The sequence below is a fragment of the Hypanus sabinus genome, chromosome 7 (genome assembly GCF_030144855.1).
Source record: "Hypanus sabinus isolate sHypSab1 chromosome 7, sHypSab1.hap1, whole genome shotgun sequence".
NCBI lineage: Eukaryota > Metazoa > Chordata > Chondrichthyes > Myliobatiformes > Dasyatidae > Hypanus > Hypanus sabinus.
The window spans coordinates 121,746,100-121,767,539 of record NC_082712.1 but is presented as its reverse complement, the minus strand read 5'-3'; the positions used below and the strand labels follow the sequence as shown (position 1 = coordinate 121,767,539).

Genomic DNA, 21,440 nt, shown 5'->3' with positions numbered 1-21,440 from the left:
GTGAATGTGGCAAAGTTGTTTCCCATGGTGGAGGAGCCTAGTATGAGAGAGCATGACTTAAGGATTGAAGGGCGCCCATTCAGGACAGAGATGCAAAGAAATTTTTTTAGCCAGAGGGTAGTGAATCTGTGGAATTTGTTGCCACGGGTGGCAGTGGAGGCCAGGTCATTGGGTGTAGTTAAGGCAGAGATAGATAGGTATCTGAGTAGTCAGGGCATCAAAGGTTATGGTGAGAAGGTTGGGGAGTGGGACTAAATGGGAGAATGGATCAGCTCATGATGAAATGGCGGAGCAGACTTGATGGGCTGAATGGCCAACTTCTGTTCCTTTGTCTATGGTCTGTCAATGATCTGGATGAAAATATGGTAAACTGGATCAGCAAATTTGCTGATGATACAAAGATTGGAGGTATAGTGGAGAGTGAGGAAGGTTTTCAAAGCTTGCAGAGGGATTTGGACCAGCTGGAAAAATGGGCTGTAAAATGGCAGATGGAGTTTAATACAGACAGGTGTAAGGTATTGCATTTTGGAAGGAAAAACCAAGGTAGAATATACAAGGTAAATGGTAGGGCACTGAGGAGTGCTGTAGAAGAGGGGCATCTGGGAATACAGATACAAAATTCCCTAAAAGTAGCATCACAGGGGAGTAAAGAGAGCTTTTGGTACATTGGCTTTATAAATCAAAGTATTGAGTATAAGAGTTGGAATGTTATGGTGAGGTTGTATAAGACATTGGTGAGGCTGAATTTAGAGTATTGTGTGCAGTTTTGGTCACCAAATTACAGGAAGGATATTAATAAGGTTGAAAGAGTGCCGAGAAGGTTTACAAGGATGTTGCTGGGTCTTGAGAAACTGAGTTACAGAGAAAGGTTGAATAGGTTAGGACTTTATTACCTGGATCGTAGAAGAATGAGGGGAGACTTGATAGAGGTATATAAAATTATGATGGGTATAGATAGAGTGAATGCAAGCAGGCTTTTCCACTGAGGTTTGGGGAGAAAAAAACCAGAGGACATGGGTTAAGGGTGAAGGGGGAAAAGTTTAAAGGGAACATTAGGGGGGCTTCTTCACACAGAGAGTGGTGGGAGTGTGGAATGAGCTGCCAGATGAAGTGGTAAATGTGGGCTCACTTTTAACATTTAAGAAAAACTTGGACAGGTACATGGATGAGAGGTGCATGAAAGGATATGGTCCAGGTGCAGGTCAGTGGGACAAGGCAGAAAAATGGTTTGGCACGGCCAAGAAGGGCCAAAAGGCCTATTTCTGTGCTGTAATGTTCTATGGTTCTGTAACCTCACACATATAACTTGACTGATTTTCCCCTAAGGTCAGGGTGAGCCATGCTATTGTTCTGTGCTGCTGTTCTCAGCCACACCTGCCAATATAGTTTTCACTGCTAGGCTTACCATATAACAATTGCAGCATGGAAACAGGCCATCTTGGCCCTTCTAGTCCATGTCGACGTTTACACTCACCTAGTCCCACTGGCCTGCACTCAGTCCATAACCCTCCAATTCCTTTCCTGTCCATATACCTATCCAATTTTACCTTAAATGACAATACTGAACCTGCCTCTACCACTTCTACTGGAAGCTCATTCCACACAGCTACCACTCTCTGAGTAAAGAAATACCCCCTTGTGTTACCCTTAAACTTTTGCCCCCTAACTCTCAAATCATGTCCTCTTGTTTGAATCTCCCCTACTCTCAATGGAAAAAGCCTATCCAGGTCAACTCGATTTATCCCCCTCATTATTTTAAATACCTCTATCAAGTCCCCCCTCAACCTTCTACGCTCCAAAGAATAAAGACCTAACTTGTTCAGCCTTTCCCTGTAACTTAGGTGCTGAACCCCAGGTAACATTCTAGTAAATCTTCTCTGTACTCTCTCTATTTTGTTGATATCTTTCCTATAATTCGGTGACCAGAACTGTACACAATACTCTAAATTCAGCCTTACCAATGCCTTGTACAATTTTAATATTACATCCCAACTCTTATACTCAATGCTCTGATTTATAAAGGCCAGCATACCAAAAGCTTTCTTCACCACCCTATCCACATGAGATTCCACCTTCAGGGAACTATGCACCATTATTCCTAGATCACTCTGTTCTACTGCATTCTTCAATGCCCTACCATTTATGATGTATGACCTATTTGGATTATTCCTACCAAAATGAAGCACTTCACACTTATCAGCATTAAACTCCATCTGCCATCGTTCAGCCCATTCTTCTAACTGGCCTAAATCTCTCTGCAAGCTTTGAAAACCTACTTCATTATCCACAACACCACCTACCTTAATATCATCTGCATACTTACTAATCCAATTTACCACCCCATCATCCAGATCATTAATGTATATGACAAACAACATTGGACCCAATACAGATTCCTGAGGCACACCACTAGTCACTGGCCTCCAACCTGACAAACAGTTATCCACCACTTCTCTCTGGCATCTCCCATCCAGCCACTGTTGAATCCATTTTACTACTTCAATATTAATACCTAACGATAGAACCTTCCTAACTAACCTTCCATTCGGAACCTTGTTGAAGGCCTTATTGAAGTCCATATAGACAACATCCACTGCTTTACCCTCGTCAACTTTCCTTGTAACCTCTTCAAAAAATTCAATAAGATTTGTCAACCATGACCTTCCATACACAAATCCATGCTGAGTATTCCTAATCAGACCCTGTCTGTCCAAATAATTATATATATAATCTCTAAGAATACTTTCCATTAATTTACCCACCACTAACGTCAAACTGACAGGCCTATAATTGCTAGGTTTACTCTTAGAACCCTTTTTAAACAATGGAACCACATAAGAAATACACCAATCCTCCGGCACCATCCCCGTTTCTAATAACATTTGAAATATTTCTGTCAGAGCCCCTGCTATTTCTACACCAACTTCCCTCAAGATCCTAGGGAATATCCTTTCAGGATCCAGAGATTTATCCACTTTCATATTCCTTAAACATGCCAGTACTTCCTCCTCTTTAATTGTCATAGTTTCCATAACTTCCCTACTTGTTTCCCTTACCTTACACAATTCAATATCCTTCTCCTTAGTGAATACCAAAGAAAAGAAATTATTCAAAATCTCCCCCATCTCTTCTGGCTCCACACGAAGCTGTCCACTCTGATTCTCTAAGGGACTAATATTATCCCTCACTATTCTTTTGCCATTAATATAACTGTAGAAACCCTTCGGATTTATTTTCACCTTACTTGTCAAAGCAATCTCGTATCTTCTTTTAGCTTTTCTAATTTCTTTCTTAAGATTCCTTTTACATTCTTTATATTCCTCGAGCACCTCATTTACTCCATGCTGCCTATATTTATTATAGATCTCACTCTTTTTCCGAACCAAGTTTCCAATATCTCTTGAAAACCATGGCGCTCTCAAACTTTTAACTTTTCCTTTCAACCTAACAGGAACATAAAGATTCTGTACCCTCAAAATTTCACCTTTGTTACCTCCATTTCTCTATTACATCCTTCCCATAAAACAAATTGTCCCAATCCACTCTTTCTAAGTCCTTTTGCATCTCCTCAAAGTTAGCCTTTCTCCAATCAAAAATCTCAACCCTGTGTCCAGTCCTATCCTTCTGCATAATTATATTGAAACTAATGGTGTTGTGATCACTGGACCTGAAGTGCTCCCCAACACATACCTCCGTCACCTGACCTATCTCATTCCCTAACAGGAGTTCTAACATTGCCCCTTCTCTAGTCAGTAATGTATTGCTGCAAAAAACTATCCTGCACACATTTTACAAACTCCAAATCATCCAGCCCTTTTACAGAATGTGCTTCCCAGTCTATGTGTGGAAAATTAAAATCTCCCACAATCACAACTTTGTGCTTACTACTAATATCTGCTATCTCCTTACAAATTTGCTCCTCCAATTCTCGCTCCCCATTAGGTGGTCTATAATACACCCCTATAATTGTTACTACACCTTTCCCATTCCTCAATTCCACCCAAATAGACTCCCTAGATGAGCCCTCTAATCTATCCTGCTGTAACTCCCTGGGTCGCCTCAGGCTCGCTCAGTTCATTCTTGTCTAGGGGGAGCAGCCTTCGGCCCCGCCAAACTGGGTAATCAGCTGGTGTGGATGCTGTGTGATGTCCCCGCCTCGCCCAAAACCAGACAGTACACCATAAGCGATTAAATGAGTACAATTTACAAAGGTTACTATAACTAAGTGATTAATAACGATACAGTATATATGAAGAGAAAATTAAAGAAAAGGCGCCAAACTTATCAAAGTCCAAACCACTTCGTGCACAACCGTTGGAGCTCAATTTCTGAAGTCTTCTGGCCACCATTCGATCCCCTCCGAACTCCTCGACTCGCAGCTCAGGACCCTCCGAACTCCTCGACACTCCAAACAGCTCAGGAACCTCCGAGTGGTCAACCAAGCACATCTAGCTTCATCCCCCCCCCCCCCTCGGAGAATCTCCCGGCCTCGGACCCCCCCTTTGGGGTCCGATCCTCGCCCAGCTTAGAGCATTGCGTCCTCTCTCTCGACCCCCTCGCGCCGATCTGCCCAAAAGCCCGTCAACAAAAGCTTACAGACTCAGAAGAAAGAACATTAATCCCCATTTGGTTTACAAAGGAATACCATTCTCGTTATCAGTAAATTAGCATTCCTGCTAGTTAACAAAAAAAGAAGAAACCCTCTTTACACTGCCAAAGCACCGTTGTAATATTTTCTCGGACAAGCAATGCAACACCTCTTCCTCTTGCCCCTCCGATTCTATCACACCTGAAGCAATGAAATTCAGGAATATTTAGTTGCCAATCACACCCTTCCTGCAACCATGTTTCACTAATAGCTACAACATCATATTTCCAGGTTTCAATCCATGCTCTAAGCTCATCCACCTTTCTTACAATGCTCCTAGCATTAAAATAAATGCATTTAAGAAACTTTCCACCTCTTCCTCTCTGTTTATCCTTAACGATGTGATCAACTTTATTATCTTTTTCTTCCTTCTCCCCTACATCTTCGGTCTGAGCGCTCCCCTTCTCTATCACCTGCCTATCCTCCCCCACACACTGTCTACAGGCTTTCTCCATTTGTGAACTAACCTCCTCTCCCCTAGTCTCTTCAAATTGATTCCCACCCCCCAACCATTCTCGTTTAAAGTCTCCCCAGTAGCCTTAGCAAATCTCCCCACCGGGATATTTGTCCCCCTGGGATTCAAGTGTAACCCATCCTTTTTGTACAGGTCATACCTGCCCCAAAAGAGGTCCCAATGATCCAGAAACTTGAATCCCTGCCCCCTGCTCCAATCCCTCAGCCACGTATTTATCCTCCACCTCATTCCATTCCTACTCTCACTGTTGCATGGCACAGGCAGTAATCCTGAGATTACTACCTTTGTGGTCCTTCTTCTCAACTGCCTTCCTAACTCCCTGTATTCTCCTTTCAGGACCTCTTCCCTTTTCCTACCTATGTCATTGATACCTTTATGTACTGTGACCTCTGGCTCCTCACCCTCCCACTTCAGGATATCTTGGACGTGATCAGAAACATCCCGAACCCTGGCACCAGGGAGGCAAACTACCACCCGGGTCTCCTGATCGCGTCCACAGAATCGCCTATCTGACCCCCTAACTATTGAGTCCCCTATTACTACTGACTTCTTCTTCCTTTCCCTGCCCTTCTGAGCCACAGGGCCGGACTCTGTGCCGGAGGCACGGCCACTGTTGCTTCCCCCAGGTAGGCTGTCCCCCCCAACAGTACTCAAACAGGAGTACTTATTGTCAAGGGGTACAGCCACTGGGGTACTCTCTAATACCTGACTCTTCCCCTTCCCCCTCCTAACCCTGACCCACCTGTCTGCCTCCCGTGGTCCCGGTGTGACCACCTGCCTGTAACTCCTTTCTATCAGCTCCTCACTCTTCCTGACCAGACGAAGGTCATCGAGCTGCAGCTCCAGTTCCCTAACACGGTCCCTTAGACTCTGCAGCTCGGTGCACCTGGTGCAGATGTAGACTTTCGGGAGGCTAGGAGACTCCAGGACCTCCCACATCCGACACCGAGAACAACAAGCTGCCCTCACACTCGTACTTCCCCTTTCCTCAAATAACAGGAAAAACTGAAAACTGCCCATTTCCACCTAAGCCCGTTGAGCCCAAGCCCTTAAGCCTTCACTCTGCTCCTGGCTCATTCCGCTGCCCGCTGTATAAGGCTGTGTCCTTTTTAAATCTTCCCCGCTTCACTGCCTGCCGTCACATGCCTGTGCAGTCCTGCCTCTCTTAACTCCGATGAGAATAAGAAAAATTCAAGATGGCTCCCACCGCACTCCTGTTCTGATCCTCCGACTTCCTTTTCCTTACGGGCTGATTTAACTAAAGAGGAAGACTTCATGTTTTCGAAAACAGATATACCATTTTGAATGCGGAAGGGAGAGCCTTCTGAAGAAAGCAGCGGTAGCCACCGTTCCCTTGGCAGCACAGTTGACTGATGCATGGCAGGGAAATTCAAAGTCTAGACAAGCAGCAGTGGAGATGTGGATTTATTAGTGAGGGGATGTTCCTATGTTTAACCTGCCTAATATCTCTTCAAAGAATAACAATCGATTTGTCAGGCAAGATCTCCCTTACCGACTTAACCGTTTTATCATACACTTCCAAGTACTCTAAAATTTCGTCCTTAATAATGGAACTGAAAACCTTCTTACTAGCCACTGAGGTCAGGCCAATTTCCTGCCTTTTGTATCTATTTTTTAAAAAGGATTGTAATATTTGCAATTTTTCAGTTCTCTGAATCCAGTGATTTATGAAAGATCACTACTAATGCCATCAGAACATTTTCAGAATCTTCTTTCAGAGCGTTGGGGTGAGGTCATTCTGATCCCAGTGATTTCACTGACCTTTGGGGCTTTCACTTCCCCAGCACCACTTTCTTTAGTAATGTCCACCTAAAAGTCTTACTTTTAAATTTCTGGCATGTTTTATTGGCGTCTTCCACAATGAAGTAACATACTTCCTTAGCTCTACTGCTATTTCTCTGTTCCCATCATGACTTCACCAGCATCACATTAAAAGCAGTTCAATGTCGACTATTGCCTTTGTCGTACCTTTTATGTGTCTACAAACCTTTGCTGTATTTTATTATTGATGGGTTGACCCTTAAATTTCATTTCCTCTTCTCTTTTTGGCTTTTTAGTTGTCCTCTATTAGATTTTGAAGGCTTTGCAATCCTCTGGCTTTTGATAATTTCTACCACATTGTATGCCTTCTCTTTGGCCTACTCTTTTCCTGACTCAGTTATGATTGCCCTGTCCTCTCCTTAGTGTGCTACTTCCTTGGGGTGAAATTCCATTGTGTCTTCTGAACTACTCCCAGAATCTGCTGCACCACTGTTTTTCCTGTTCGGATCCCCTTGCAATGAACTCTAGCCAGCTCCTTCCTCCTGTCTTTGTAGCTGCCTTTACTCAATTATAATACCAATACATCAAATTTAAGCTTTTCTCCCGCAAGCTGCAAAGTGAATTCTATCAGGTTATGGCTACTGACTCCTAAGGATTCCCGTACCTTAAGCTGCCTTAGCAATGCCATAGTGACACCCTTGTCTATTCATCCCTTCCTAGGCACTTGCCCTGCAACCATAGGTAGAATATGTAAACCTATACATCTTCCCTCATCATCATCAATGATCTTAAAAAGCACTTCTAGGTGAAGCAGATTCACGTGCACCTTCTCCAACCTTGTTTATTGCATGAGATCAAGTGCAGACTCGTTGACTGCTTCTTCCAGCACTACTGCTCCATCTTCCATGGTGTTCTGAAACTTCCGGTTGCTATCCATTTTAATTCCCTTCTCCATTCCCCAATTACCTGCCTGTTCTTGGCTTCCTCCACTGCCAGGGGGAGGCTAAATACAAACTAGAGGAAGAGCACCTCATATTCTGCCCAGGTAGTCTGCAATCCATCAGCATGAAGTTCAAAGTAAATTTATTATTAAAGTACATCTATATCACCATATACAACTCTGTAATTCATTTTCTTGCAGGCATAGTCAATAAATCCACAACAGACTAATAATAACAGAATCAATAAATGATCACACCAACGGGCATTCAACCAATGTGCAAAAGACAATAAACTGTGCAAATACAAAAAGAGAGAAATAATAATAATAAATAAATAAACAATAAATATGGCAAACATGAGATGACGTGACCTTGCAAGTGAGTCCATAGGTTGTGGGAACGTTTCAGTGATGGGGCAAGTGAAGTTGAGTGAAGTTATCCCCTTTGCTTCAAGAGCCTGATGGTTGAGGGGTAATTACTGATCCTGAACCTGGTAGTGTGGGTCCTGTACCTTCCTGATGTTAGCAGTGAGAAGAGTGCATGGCCTGGGTGGTGAGAGTCCTTGATGATTGATGCTGCTTTCCTGTGACAATGCTCCATATAGATGTGCTCAGTGGTAGTGAGGGCTTTAATCATGATGGACTGGGCCATATCCACTACTTTTTGTAGGATTTTCCATTCAAAGGCATTGGTGTTTCTATACTAGGCTGTGATACAGCCAGTCAATATACTCTCAACTACACAGCTATTGAAGTTTGTCAAAGTTTTAGATGTCATGTGAATCTTCACAAACTCCTAAGGAAGCAGAGGCACTGCTGTGCTTTCTTCATAATTGCATTTGCGTGCTGGGCCCAAGACAAGTCCTTAAAAGTGATAACACTAAAGAATTCAAAGAGTCTGACCCTCTCCACCTCTGATACTCTAATTAGGAATGGCTCCTGAACCTCTGGTTTCCTTCTTCTGCAGTCAACAATCAGCTCCTTGGTCTTGCTAGCACTGAGTTGTTGTGTTGTGGCACCACTCAGCCAGATTTTCAATATCTCTCTTATATGCTGATTTGTCACCATCTTTGATTCAGCCAGTGACAGTGGTGTCTCCAGCAAACTTGAATATGGTATTGCATCTATGCTTAGCCTCACGGTCATAAGTGTAAAGTGAGTAGAGCAGGGGGCTGAACATACGGCTTTATGGTGTACCTGTGCTGATGGAGATTGTGGAAGAAATGCTGTGGCCAATCCAAATTGACTGAGGTCTGCAAGTGAGGAAATTGAAGATCCAATTGCACAAGGAGGTACAAGACCAAGGTCACGGAATTCTTCAATTTCAGGTAACCTGCTACTCTTCTTTTTCCTTTTTCTCTTCCTGATCTACCCAGTTCCTTCTATATCCAATCCATCTGCCCATCAATTACATAATTTTCCCACTGGACTCCTCCCCACTCTTATTTGGTTGCATGCTCCACTTTCTTCTCCTATCAGATTCCATCATCCGCAGCCCTTTGTTCCTTCCTCGTATTATCTACAAACTTCTTCCACTATTTTCACTCTTCTCTTCTCACCTATTTATACTGTCTCCCTTCTAACTTTCATTTCCTTGAGAGATAAGGAAAGAGCCGGAGGTCCCCATGTTACAGGTGTGGTGGATGCAGTCTGGAGAGAGAGAGAGAGTCGAGATGAAGGGTCTCAACCTGAAATATCGACTGTCCATTTCTCACCACGGATGATGCCTGACCCACTAAATTCTTACAACTTTTGATTAGTTGTTGCATTTTAACATCTACCACTTTAACAATCCCCTTGGTCACCTCTTCAAGAAGAATTTTATCAAAATTTTGAGACATAATTTCCCACACTCAAAGCCATGCTAACTAACCCTAATCAGTTGTTGCCATTCCAGATGCAGGTAGATCCTGTTCCTTGGAATCCCTTCCAGTAACTTGCTTGTCCTTACATCGTTTCTTAAATAATAACATTAGTCACCTTCCAGTTCTTCTGTCACTCATGTTTAATGTTATTACCAACATCTCTGCCAAGGTCCCAGTAATTTCTTTCCTGGCTTCTCCCAATGACCTACAATGCACATAGCCAAGCCCCAAGGCTTACTTTCTTTATGCACTTTAAGACTGCTAGCATACCATTGTAACATGGCTGTGTTTCAAGACACCATGATTCTCTTCTCTGTATACTTAACTTCAATGACTTTTTCCACTGTAAGTACAGATGAGAAATACTCATTTAAAATCTTGCCCATCTTCTGTGGCTCAAATATAAAGTAGACGATCACACTAATCCTTAACAGGACCTATTCTCTCCCTGGTTACCAATTTGTTTTTAATATACTTGGAATATCTCCTTTATCTTGTCTTCCATGTTATCTCGTATCTTTTTTTTGCTCTTTTGATTTCCTTCTTGAGTATGCTCCTACATTCATTATACACAAGGAATTTGCTTGATCTCAAGTTGTCTATACTTCACGTATTCCCAAGTCCTTTCAACCTTTCCCTTCATTCTTACAAGAATGCACTGATCCCATGCTCTCCCTCTATAACTTTTAAAAGCTTCTCACTAGCCAGATGTCCCTTTGTCTGAAAGCAGCCTCTTTTAATTAATTTTTGTCAAATCAGATCTTGTCTAATGCCACCAAAATTAGTTGTGTCCTAATTTAGGAATTTAACTTGTGGACCAGTTCTATGTCTTTATAACTCTTTAAAACCAATAGAATTATTGGCATTGGTCATAAAGTGATTGCCCAATTCCACTTCAGTTTCTTCTCCTGTTAAACTTACCTATGATTACAAAATTATTATTATTATTATTACAAGATTTGCAATATCTCTACATATTAGCTCTTCTAATTCTGTTGGGGGGGGGGGCAGAGTACTCCAATGTGATAATTCACTTATTTCTAACTTTACCCATATAGTTTTGCTAGACCATCTTCCAGGAATATCCTAAGCACTGCTGTGATGTTCTGCCCAATTAAAAATTCAACCCACCCTCCCCTCCTAACTCCACTTCCTTGCGTAACCATAAAATAAGCTGGCCTTTATCATTGAGGTGGCTATGCAAGATGGGCTATAGAATTCTGTGTTTATGTTACAATTAGAATTACTTAGAATTACTTATGCAATCCAAAATGCTACAGCACAGACTAATAAACTGGATGGAAATATGACTCACTTTCCCTATTGTCATTACCTGTCCAGTAGCTCCCAATCTTCTCCACCCCAACGATCCCGGAATTCCTCTGTGTTCATTCCTCCAATCTTGTCAAAATCGCTTTTAAAGATTCCAAACAGACCAAATCCGTTCACTTCCCAGTACCCTTAAGGATATATTAAAAACAGAAGTAAGAGCAGTTTTTAGATCATCCACCTCGAGGTCTGCAGAAATACTTGTGGACTAATCATAATCAATAAACAGATCCTTATGACAATTCAAGCTTGCCTGACAAAAGATTGAGGCAAACGTGTTGTCATAGTAACGTGAAAGCAACAATAGTGGATTGAATTGTCTATTGTCTCTCAAACTTATGTACCATAACCTTTTAGTTATCTCAATATCTTATATGGCCAGGTGAGTTTTATAATAAGAAAGAGAGCAGTTAGGCTCTTTGAATCTTTGTGTCTCTTGTGTCATTCAATAAGATTACAATTCTCTGACTTGAAAATTTTCAGCAACTGAACCTGTGCAGTGCTCCATGTAGAGAATTCCGTGGATTGACTACCCTTTAATGAAGAAATTCCAATCCTTTGCTTTGAAGCAGTAACACCTATCTTCAGATACCTTGCCGGGTAAAATGGTGTCCCTGCATCTCTGCATACCCTGCCAAGTCCCATACGATTTACATGTTTCCATTAAATAACATTTCATTCCGAACTATGGTGAATATAGATCTAGTCTACTTATTCTCCCCTCAATGAGAAAAGTCTTGTTGAATAATCTGATGATCCTTTGTTTTACTCCTTTTATCCAAAATACATACATCCTTCTTTACATAGAGAGATCAGACCTGTATTAACCCTGAGCAAGGCCCTGTATTCTTATATTAAAATCCTCTTAAAATAAGGCCCAACATATAATTTGGTGTGCTAAATATTTTTTTTGTATTTCATGTAGTACCTTGGTTCCCTTCTGAATACACTTGTACATAACACAGTGTAAAAAAAACTCCACTTCTCTATTTTTATACTAATGTGTATGACTTCATATATTTTATCTGCCATCTGCTCACACATTTATCTGGTTTGACTATTTTCTCCCTTTGAAGCCTTTTCTCAAAATCTGCACTGCATTCAAACTTTTTAATCAGCAAACATAGATATTATACTTGTTTCCTCCATCCACACGTGCTATTTGCTTTCATCTTATTCTGTCTACACCTGCTGACTTCCACTGGTTCCAGAAGATATTCAATATCTTTTCCTATGAAGACAGCCAAAAATAAATACAGAAAATACTGGAAGCACTGAGCAGGCCAGGCAGCCACTTTGGAAAGAGTTAATGGCTCATGATGAATTAAGAAAGTAAGTTAGTTTTAAATTTCAGAGAGTTGGAGAAGAAATAGATAAAACTGTGAGAATATCTCTAAAAGGCCAACACTGGAGTTGTCGTGTGATATTCTATATATGAAGTCTCCTGGTTTTATGAGAAGTTAGAGATACAACAAAGGGTCATGATTCTATTGCAGAGAATCAAAACTAGGAGAACGCTGTAAATCTCCAGCACAGGGGAGAAAAATAAGACCTATAGTTTTACAGGCAAATCAGTTAGTTATAATTCAATAATGAAACCTAGTTTGTAAAATTAGTGAATTTGATGTAGGGTCTCCTGGGTGCAAGGGTCCCGATTGGAGATAAGGGGCTTATCCTCAAGTTGACATTAGGCTTTCTTGAAACAATACTGAGACCACAGACAAAATTTACTGTTTCTTTTCTCTACCATTTGTTTTTTTCCCCAAAATGTGCATTCTATTTATGTCTGAAGGGAACCCATATCAACTCTTGTGAATCTTTTCCTTTTTAAAGTGTGGAATCTTTTGCAAAGCATTATGGAGGATGAGCAAACTATTTGAGATTATATCCAGCAATGCGAGATTTGCAGCAATTGAGAAAATGATAACGAGTTTCAAGATGGCGACGTAAACATCTGCCTTTTAGGCGCTCTTCACTTTTCTAACTATAATCACCCTTTAATCTAATCTTTTCGAATTTAATCAAATGAGTTGATATTTTCGATTGACTTTTTTTTCTTTTAAAACTATATTTGATCTAACTTTGCCGAACTTAAAATGGCTACAAGTAAGAAATCGTCTAAGGAGCCTTTATCTGTTGAAACAATTTCTAATCTTCTGGACACTAAACTTGCAGGTTTGGATAACAAGCTGCAAAGTAAAATGGCAAGTTTGGAAAGTAAAATGGCAAGTTTGGAAAACACGTTTACCACGAAAATGTCTGAACTTGAAGGAGCTGTTAAATCGCTTGATACTAAGTTTCAGTCGCAGGCATCGGTTATTCAGCGGCATGAAGATAAGTTGGCGACTCTTGAAAAATTAATTGTTGAAAAAGTACGTACAATTGAAGTGTTGGATAAGAAGGTACAATCGACTCTTAAGACTGTAGATCAGTATAAGTTTAAAATTTCTGATCTCGAAAATCGATCTCGCAGACAGAATTTGCGTATTATCGGGTTTTCCGAAAAAGTTGAGTCCGGTGATTTAACTGAATTTTTCTCTAATTTACTATGGGAAATTTTCGGTGATGAAGGTTTGCAAACTAAACCTGTTATCGACCGCGCTCACAGAGTTGCGAGGTTTTCGTCTATGACTGATAAACCACGAGCGGTGATTGTTCGCCTTCATTATCCTCGTGAGAAAGAGCTTTTAATTCGATTAGCTCGTAAAAAAGGTATGATTTCCTACAAAAACTTTCAATTTCGAATTGTTGAGGATTATTCTTTTGAAGTAATGAAAGCCAAGATCGCTTTTAAACCAGTGATGGCAGAAATTCATTCGATCGGACTTAGACAAGCTTTAATGTATCCAGCGAAGCTTAGAATTGTGCTGCCCGACAACAGTCAACGATTTTTCAACACTCTGGAAGAAGCGAAGAAATTTGTTGCAGAATTTCGATCTTCTACTGCAACTTGAGCTATGTGTTATGTGGAAGATTTTTCGGAGAGAGGATATCTTTCTATTTTAAGTTTTAACCTATGAAGTTGGGTTATAACTTTTTATTTTTTGATCTATGGGTCCGGTTTTTTTTACTAGCATCATTGTTTATAGATGTTCTTTTTAATTTTGATAATATTCTTTTTTTTCTTTCTGTTTTGGTTATATACGTTTATATTTTGCATTAATGATTTATCTTTTTTTTTAAGATGTTTATTTTTCCCGTAAGATTCTGTTTTTTACAAGCATTTATCTGTTTGCCTGTACTCAGATATGGGACGAATGTTCTGGATTTTTGGGTTTTTTTATATATATGTTGTACTGTTTACTATATCCCTTTTTTTTAAATGTTATTTTGTCTTTTAACAGATCGCTGAACTCACTTTTGTATTCAGTAATATGGCTTTTTCAAAATGGCGTTTCTTCTTCCCATAAGTCTTTGCTCTTGAAACGTCATCTTGTATTTGAATATGGGATTTTTTTTTAAAGGTATATTACACTTTTAAATTTTGACGTTTATACCTTTTTTTATTAATGATTGTTGTATTATATTAGTTTTTTTTTATTATTCTGATTGATATATATTTTTTTTTTTGCAACTCTATATTTTAATTTGGGTGATATATAGTTTTCTTCTAATCTTTTTTTTATAGAGCTGCCATCTTGAAATGGGGGTAATATTAGTATTAGATTATGCGCCTGCCGCTTGGCTTTTTTTCGAAGGGTGGGGGGAGGGGGTAGGGATCTTTTTTCACGCTTTTGCTTTTTATTTTTTTGCTTTTAGTTTATGGGCCGACTTTAAATTACTAATATTGTTGAGGTGTCATGTTCTCCGGCTGCTCCTGAATCAATTTTCCTCCTTCCTGAATTGTGGGTTATGTGTCTTTTTAACCTTTTATGATACACACAATTAATATTGGTATGATGGATAGATCTGTTAACTTTATCTCCTGGAATACTAATGGTTTAAATCATCCGATTAAACGCAAAAAAATATTTAAAGTATTCCATAGACTGAATGCTAATATTATCTTTGCACAGGAGACCCATATCAGGAGGGAGGATAATCAACGTTTTTTTAGGTTCTGGAAGGGTCAACAATTTCATTCGAATTGTACCGCCAAAATTAGGGGTGTGTCTATTTTTATAGATCCCTCAATATCGTTTACACATCATGAAATTATCTCTGACCCACAGGGTAGATTTTTGTTGATAACTGGTTTACTTTTCCATCGGAAAGTTGTTCTAGTTAATATTTATGCTCCAAACTTTGATTGCCCTGAATTTTTTAGACGTTTATTTACCTCTCTTCCTAATCTAAATGAATATATGTTGATAATGGGTGGAGATTTTAATTGTTGTTTGAATCCTTCGATGGATAGATCTAAACCTATTCGCACTCTTCCGAATAGATCAGCCCTACTTATTAATTCATTTTTGGTTGACTCGGGAATTACAGAAATATGGCGGTTTTTGAACCCTAAAGATAAAGAATTTTTTTTTTCACATGTATATCATAGCTACTCTAGAATTGACTATTTTCTTATTGATCATCGGTTATTAACGGATGTTATTGATTGTAAATATGATTCTATTACTATTTCGGATCATGCACCTTTGAAGTTATCTATTAAGATTTCGGACTATTCCAATAACACCAGATCTTGGAGACTTAACGCTACTTTGCTTCAAGACCCAGAATTTATTACTTATATAAAACAGCAAATTGACTTGTTCTTTTCTACAAACTGTACTGAAGAAATCGACAGAGGAATACTTTGGGACTCTTTTAAGGCTTTTATTCGTGGTCAAATTATCTCATATTCTGTTGGTAAAAGAAAACAAAGATATTTAGATATTGCTTTATTGGTGGATAAAATTAAGGAAATTGATAAGATTTATTCCGTGACTCCTACCAAAGAACTTTATAAGAAGAGAGTTGAGCTTCAAATGGAACATAGTTTACTATTATCTTCTTCAATTGAAAATCAATTAATTAGGACCAGGGCTCAATTTTATATTCATAGTGACCGTACTGGTAAACTGTTAGCTAATCAATTAAAGGCTATCTCGACTAAGCGACAAATTATTAAAATTCGCAAATCAGACGGTAATTTAACTACTGATCATAAAGAAATTAATAATACCTTTCAAGATTTTTATAAATCTTTATATCATTCAGAATTTGATGGTGACCAGTCCATGATAGATAATTTTTTTAACAATTTGAATATTCCTAAATTGACTGATGAAGATCATAGTCTGTTAGATGCTCCTATTTCTATAGTGGAAATAGGAGAGGCTATTTTATCAATGAACTCAGGGAAAGCTCCTGGTCCTGATGGTTATATAGTAGAATTTTTTAAAACTTTTTCTTCTTTGCTTTCTCCTTGGTTATGTGAAATTTTTAATGATGCGTTTGCTAAGAAGAGATTACCTCAATCTTTTTATGAAGCTAATATTTCTCTAATTCTTAAAGAAGATAAAGATCCTACTTTATGTACATCTTATCGCCCTATATCATTATTAAATGTAGATTCTAAGATTCTTACAAAAATTTTAGCTATTAGATTAGAAAAAGTACTGTCTCAGATTATTTCAGAAGATCAAACTGGTTTTATGAGGAATCGGTATTCCTTTTTTAATGTTAGAAAATTGATTAATATAATTCATACTTCACCACCCACAATCCCAGAATGTGTTATTTCATTAGATGCTGAAAAAGCTTTTGATAGAGTTGAATGGATAAATTTATTTAATACATTGAGAAATTTTAATTTTAGTCCTAATTTTATATCATGGATTAAATTAATATATCATAAACCTGTTGCTTCTGTTTTTACGAATAACCACAGATCCTCTTTTTTTCAATTATCTCGTGGTACGAGACAAGGTTGTCCCTTAAGTCCTTTATTATTTAATATTGCATTAGAACCTTTAGCTATTGCTATTCGTGAATCTCCTAATATTTTTGGTATTACCCGTAATGAGAAGTTATATAAATTATCTCTTTATGCTGATGATTTGCTGTTATATATTTCTGACCCTGATAGGTCTATTCCTGCTATTTTATCCTTGTTGGTTCAATTTGGTACTTTTTCTGGTTATAAACTAAATTTAGATAAGAGTGAATTATTTCCTTTAAATGCACAAACTTTATTGACTGATAGGATACCATTTAAAGTTGTTACTGATAACTTCACTTATCTAGGTATAAAAATTACCAAGAAATATAAAGATTTATTTAGACTGAATTTTTTACCTATGCTTCATCAAATTCATCAACTTACTACAAGATGGTCTCCCTTGTTTTTATCATTAATTGGTCGGATTAATGCTGTCAAAATGATGATTTTACCGAAATTTTTATATTTATTTCAAGCTCTACCAGTTTTTATTCCTAAATCTTTTTTTGATAACATTGATTCAAAAATTTCTTCATTTGTGTGGCAAAATAAAAACCCTAGGTTAAGTAAAAAGCAATTACAAAAATCAAAAAAAGATGGTGGTTTAGCTTTACCTAATTTTAGATTTTATTATTGGGCAAATAATATTCGTAATTTATTGTATTGGAAATTGGATTTGGATTCACCACTGTGCCCACAGTGGGTAAATTTGGAATGTAATGAGGTAAAGGGATATTCTCTATTCTCTGTTCTTGGTTCTTGTCTTCCTGCGGATTTAGTTAAATTTAATAAACAAATATTTAATCCTGTTATTAAACATACATTACGAATTTGGTTTCAATTTCGTAAGTTTTTTATTTTGAAAAACTTTGTTCTTGATAGCCCTATCTTATTTAATTTCTTTTTCAAACCCTCTTGGACAGATCAAGCTTTTAACATATGGAAAAGGAAAGGTATAAAATGTTTTCGTGATCTCTTTTTTGAAGATAATTTGATGTCATTTGATCAACTTTCTAATAAATTTGAATTACCTAAATCTAATTTTTTCAGATATTTACAAATTAGAAATTTTTTACATAAAGTTTTACCATCTTTTCCTAATTCAACTTTGATGGACACTACAGATTTGATCTTTATCTTAAATCCTTGTCAGAAGGGATTAGTAGCTTTTATTTATAATATGATTATGAAGATACAACCAGAAATATCAGTTAGAATTAAACAAGAATGGGAAAAAGAACTTCAATACAACATATCAACAGATAAATGGGAAAAAAATTTGCAATTGGTTAATTCTTCTTCTATATGTGCTAAACATGCTTTAATACAATTTAAAATTGTACATAGAGCTCATATGTCTAAAGATAAACTTGCTCGATTCTATTCTCATATTAACCCTCTATGTGACAGATGTCATTTAGCAGTGGCCTCATTGACCCATATGTTTTGGTCATGTCCCACTTTACATAATTATTGGAAGGATATATTTACTACTATTTCCTCAATTTGGAATATAGATTTACAACCTCATTTTATTACTGCAATTTTTGGCATACCAAATGAAGATGGTAATCAGTTTTCCCCCTCAATCAGACGAATGATTGCTTTTGTAACATTAATGGCCAGAAGGTCTATACTACAAAATTGGAAAGAAGTAAATCCTCCTACTACATTTCAATGGCTTTCTCAAACTATTTCTTATCTGAGTTTGGAAAAAATTAGAAGCACTATTTTTGACTCATCAATTAAATTTGAAGAAACTTGGAGACCGTTTATTCGACATTTTCATATGAATTAATTTGGCCTTCTCCAGACCTTTCTGCTTATTCATGTTCAGGTATGGAGTTCCGGAGTTCTTTGACACTATCTTATACTTGTAAACTGTTATTATTGCCTATGTTAGTTTAGTTTAGTGTTTTATTTTTTTTAATATATATTTTTTTTCTCACATATTTTTTTAATATTTTTTTTTCTTTTTTAATGGTTATTTTTGTTTTTTTTTCATATAATCATGTGGACTTGATTAAGGTATTTTCTTTTGTTGATGTTTAGTAGGATATTATTATCTTATTATCAATGTGATTTCAAGTCTATTGTATTTATAATTTACTTATTACTATGTTATTTTTTTTGTGTATATGTGAAAATCAATAAAAAGATTGAAAAAGAGAAAATGATAACATCCTGGCATTTACATACTTTTTCTCCTGTATCTAATTTTGATAACGAAACAAATAAAAGTGGTTTCAGAGCCTTTCACTTCAACAGTTTGTCCTGAAAATCTTCAAATCAGGCACAAAGGGATTTCTTAACTACCTATCATGAAACCCAGGAGTCAGGGGCTGTAAGAGAACAATAAGGAAGATATGGGGCAATATATCACTTGTCTTGTAAGACTACTTCTGGGCCATAGCACAGTTCTGCAGCTGGAAAGAACAACTGCACTGGGAAGTACCAGATTTGATAGTTCATCAATCCAAAGCAGCATTAGCTTCATAACATTTGAACAAAAATTATTGCCAGTATGATCTGTTTGTGAATATAGCGGCCAAACTCGTGGATTCCTCCTTATACCATAATTGATGATGCCCACATCATGAGATTTGCTTTTAAATAATGTAGCTCTGACCATGGGCATTCAAGGATTAAACCAGAATGTATATAGCTTAAGATGACACCATATCATAGAACTGTATGGTACAGGAACTGGTCCTTCAGCCTATAATGCCTGTGCCAAGCATGATGCTAAATAAAATTAATTCCATATTGCACATGATCCATATCTCTCCATTCCCTGTATATTTATCTAAAAGCCTCTAGAACACCACTATTGTACCTACTTCCACTGCCACACCTGGTTGAAAATTCCAGGCACTTATCAATCTCTGTGTAAAAAAAAGAAACACCCTGCACATCACTCCTAAACTTTCTCATTCTTACCTTCAAGATATGCCATTTATATCTGATATCTCTACCCTATCTATTGCTTCTCATAAACTTCTATCAGATCTCAGCCAGTGAGAAAAATCCAACCTCTCCTTATAGTTCATACCCTCTAATCCATGGAGCATCCTGGTAAATCTTCTCTGAACCCTCTCCATAACTTTCATGTAATGGGCCCAATCAAAGTTTATAAAACTGCATCACTGCCCCAGTGATGCCATAAGCCTGTTTTTAACCACTCTGCATACTTGCATTGCTACTTCTGGGGAGGTATGAACCTGGATCCCTCTGTACATCAATGCTGCTAAGAGTTCTGCTATTCATTGTATACTTACCCCTCCATTCGGCTGCCTAAAATGCATCGCCACATATTTTTCCAGATAAAACCCCATCTATCATTTCTCTGGCTATAACTGTAACTATTTAGGCTCACCTATTCAAAAAATAAGTTGCAGAGATCATGATGACATAGTTAATTATTTCTTGAATATTTCCAGCATTTTCAACTCTCTGCTCTACTCAGTATTGCATCAGTAATACTCAAATAGATCACACAATGAAATTAAAGCAAGCTTTGACCAGCAGCCATACGATGACTACTCTGCAGTGTTTGGATGGAGGGAGTGCTGTATGTCAGAAGATGACTTACCATCAGGTTCACTGGGGGAGCTGCCACAGCCAAGTCGCATCACAATGGGGGCATATGCCAGTTTTCCTTCTATACAGTGCTTTCTAATGTTGTCTATGATACTGATAGGGAAATGGATGTGAAGATCACACAGGAAAAGAATCGTATGGCTGTCCTGAAAGAGCAAAACAATGTCATGTATTTTCAAAAAAACTTTTAGCCACAGTCTTAGAAATCAGACAAATTAAATTAAAAGAATTGATTGGATAAAGTAGAAGTTACAGAACTCATTTAAACAGACCAGATCCATTAGGTCATGGACTAGGTAATAATTCTAAGCTGTGGCACAGTTATTGAAATAGAGGTGTGTTTCCCTACACAATCATACCATAGATCCTTTTTCATCACTGATTGTGGACTCGAGGTCCACTCCAGAATCCAGCATGAGACTTCTCTGCTGCAAAGAGTGAATGCTGAACAGTTAATTAAATGTCCTGTTGTCCAGATCTCTCAAGTGAATGTAAAAGATCCATCATGCTATTTGAGAAGATCAGGGCAGTTGACCTGTTTGCCTTGATCAACATTTATCTTTCAGGCATTATGTGAAAGACCCAGACTTTTTTTTTCACTGGAGCATGTTGATGAGCACATATGGATTTCCAACTGTTATATGACATTACAAATATGTTTTCTTTTACTACAAAATGCTTCAGGACATCCTGAGGTTACAAAGGCTGCCATATGAAAATTCTTCTTGCTTTAAAGAGTTAAAACTGGAGTATTCATTTTAAAACTGGAGCTACTGGTGGATGATCTAAAACCTGCTCTTACTTCTGTTCATCCAGTTTTCTCTCAATGATGTTAGCCCCTCTTTGGGGATTAGAGTCAATATGTTTCAGTAGCTCTATGGCAATGCACCCAAAAGACAATTCCTCATTTGTGACTCTTG

At 38.0% G+C, this 21,440-nt stretch overlaps 1 protein-coding gene across 1 annotated transcript in view; it reads right to left on the bottom strand.

Moving 5' to 3' along the window:
* b4galnt4a (beta-1,4-N-acetyl-galactosaminyl transferase 4a) overlaps positions 1 to 21,440 on the bottom strand; it is an 819,684-nt gene that overhangs the window by 8,683 nt on the left and 789,561 nt on the right. Inside the window, exons 18-19 of the mRNA XM_059975496.1 lie at positions 20,513 to 20,666; positions 11,044 to 11,170 (exon numbers count right to left, since the gene is read on the bottom strand). Coding sequence (XP_059831479.1) covers positions 11,044 to 11,170; positions 20,513 to 20,666 — 281 coding nt within the window. The remainder of the gene's footprint in view (positions 1 to 11,043; positions 11,171 to 20,512; positions 20,667 to 21,440) is intronic.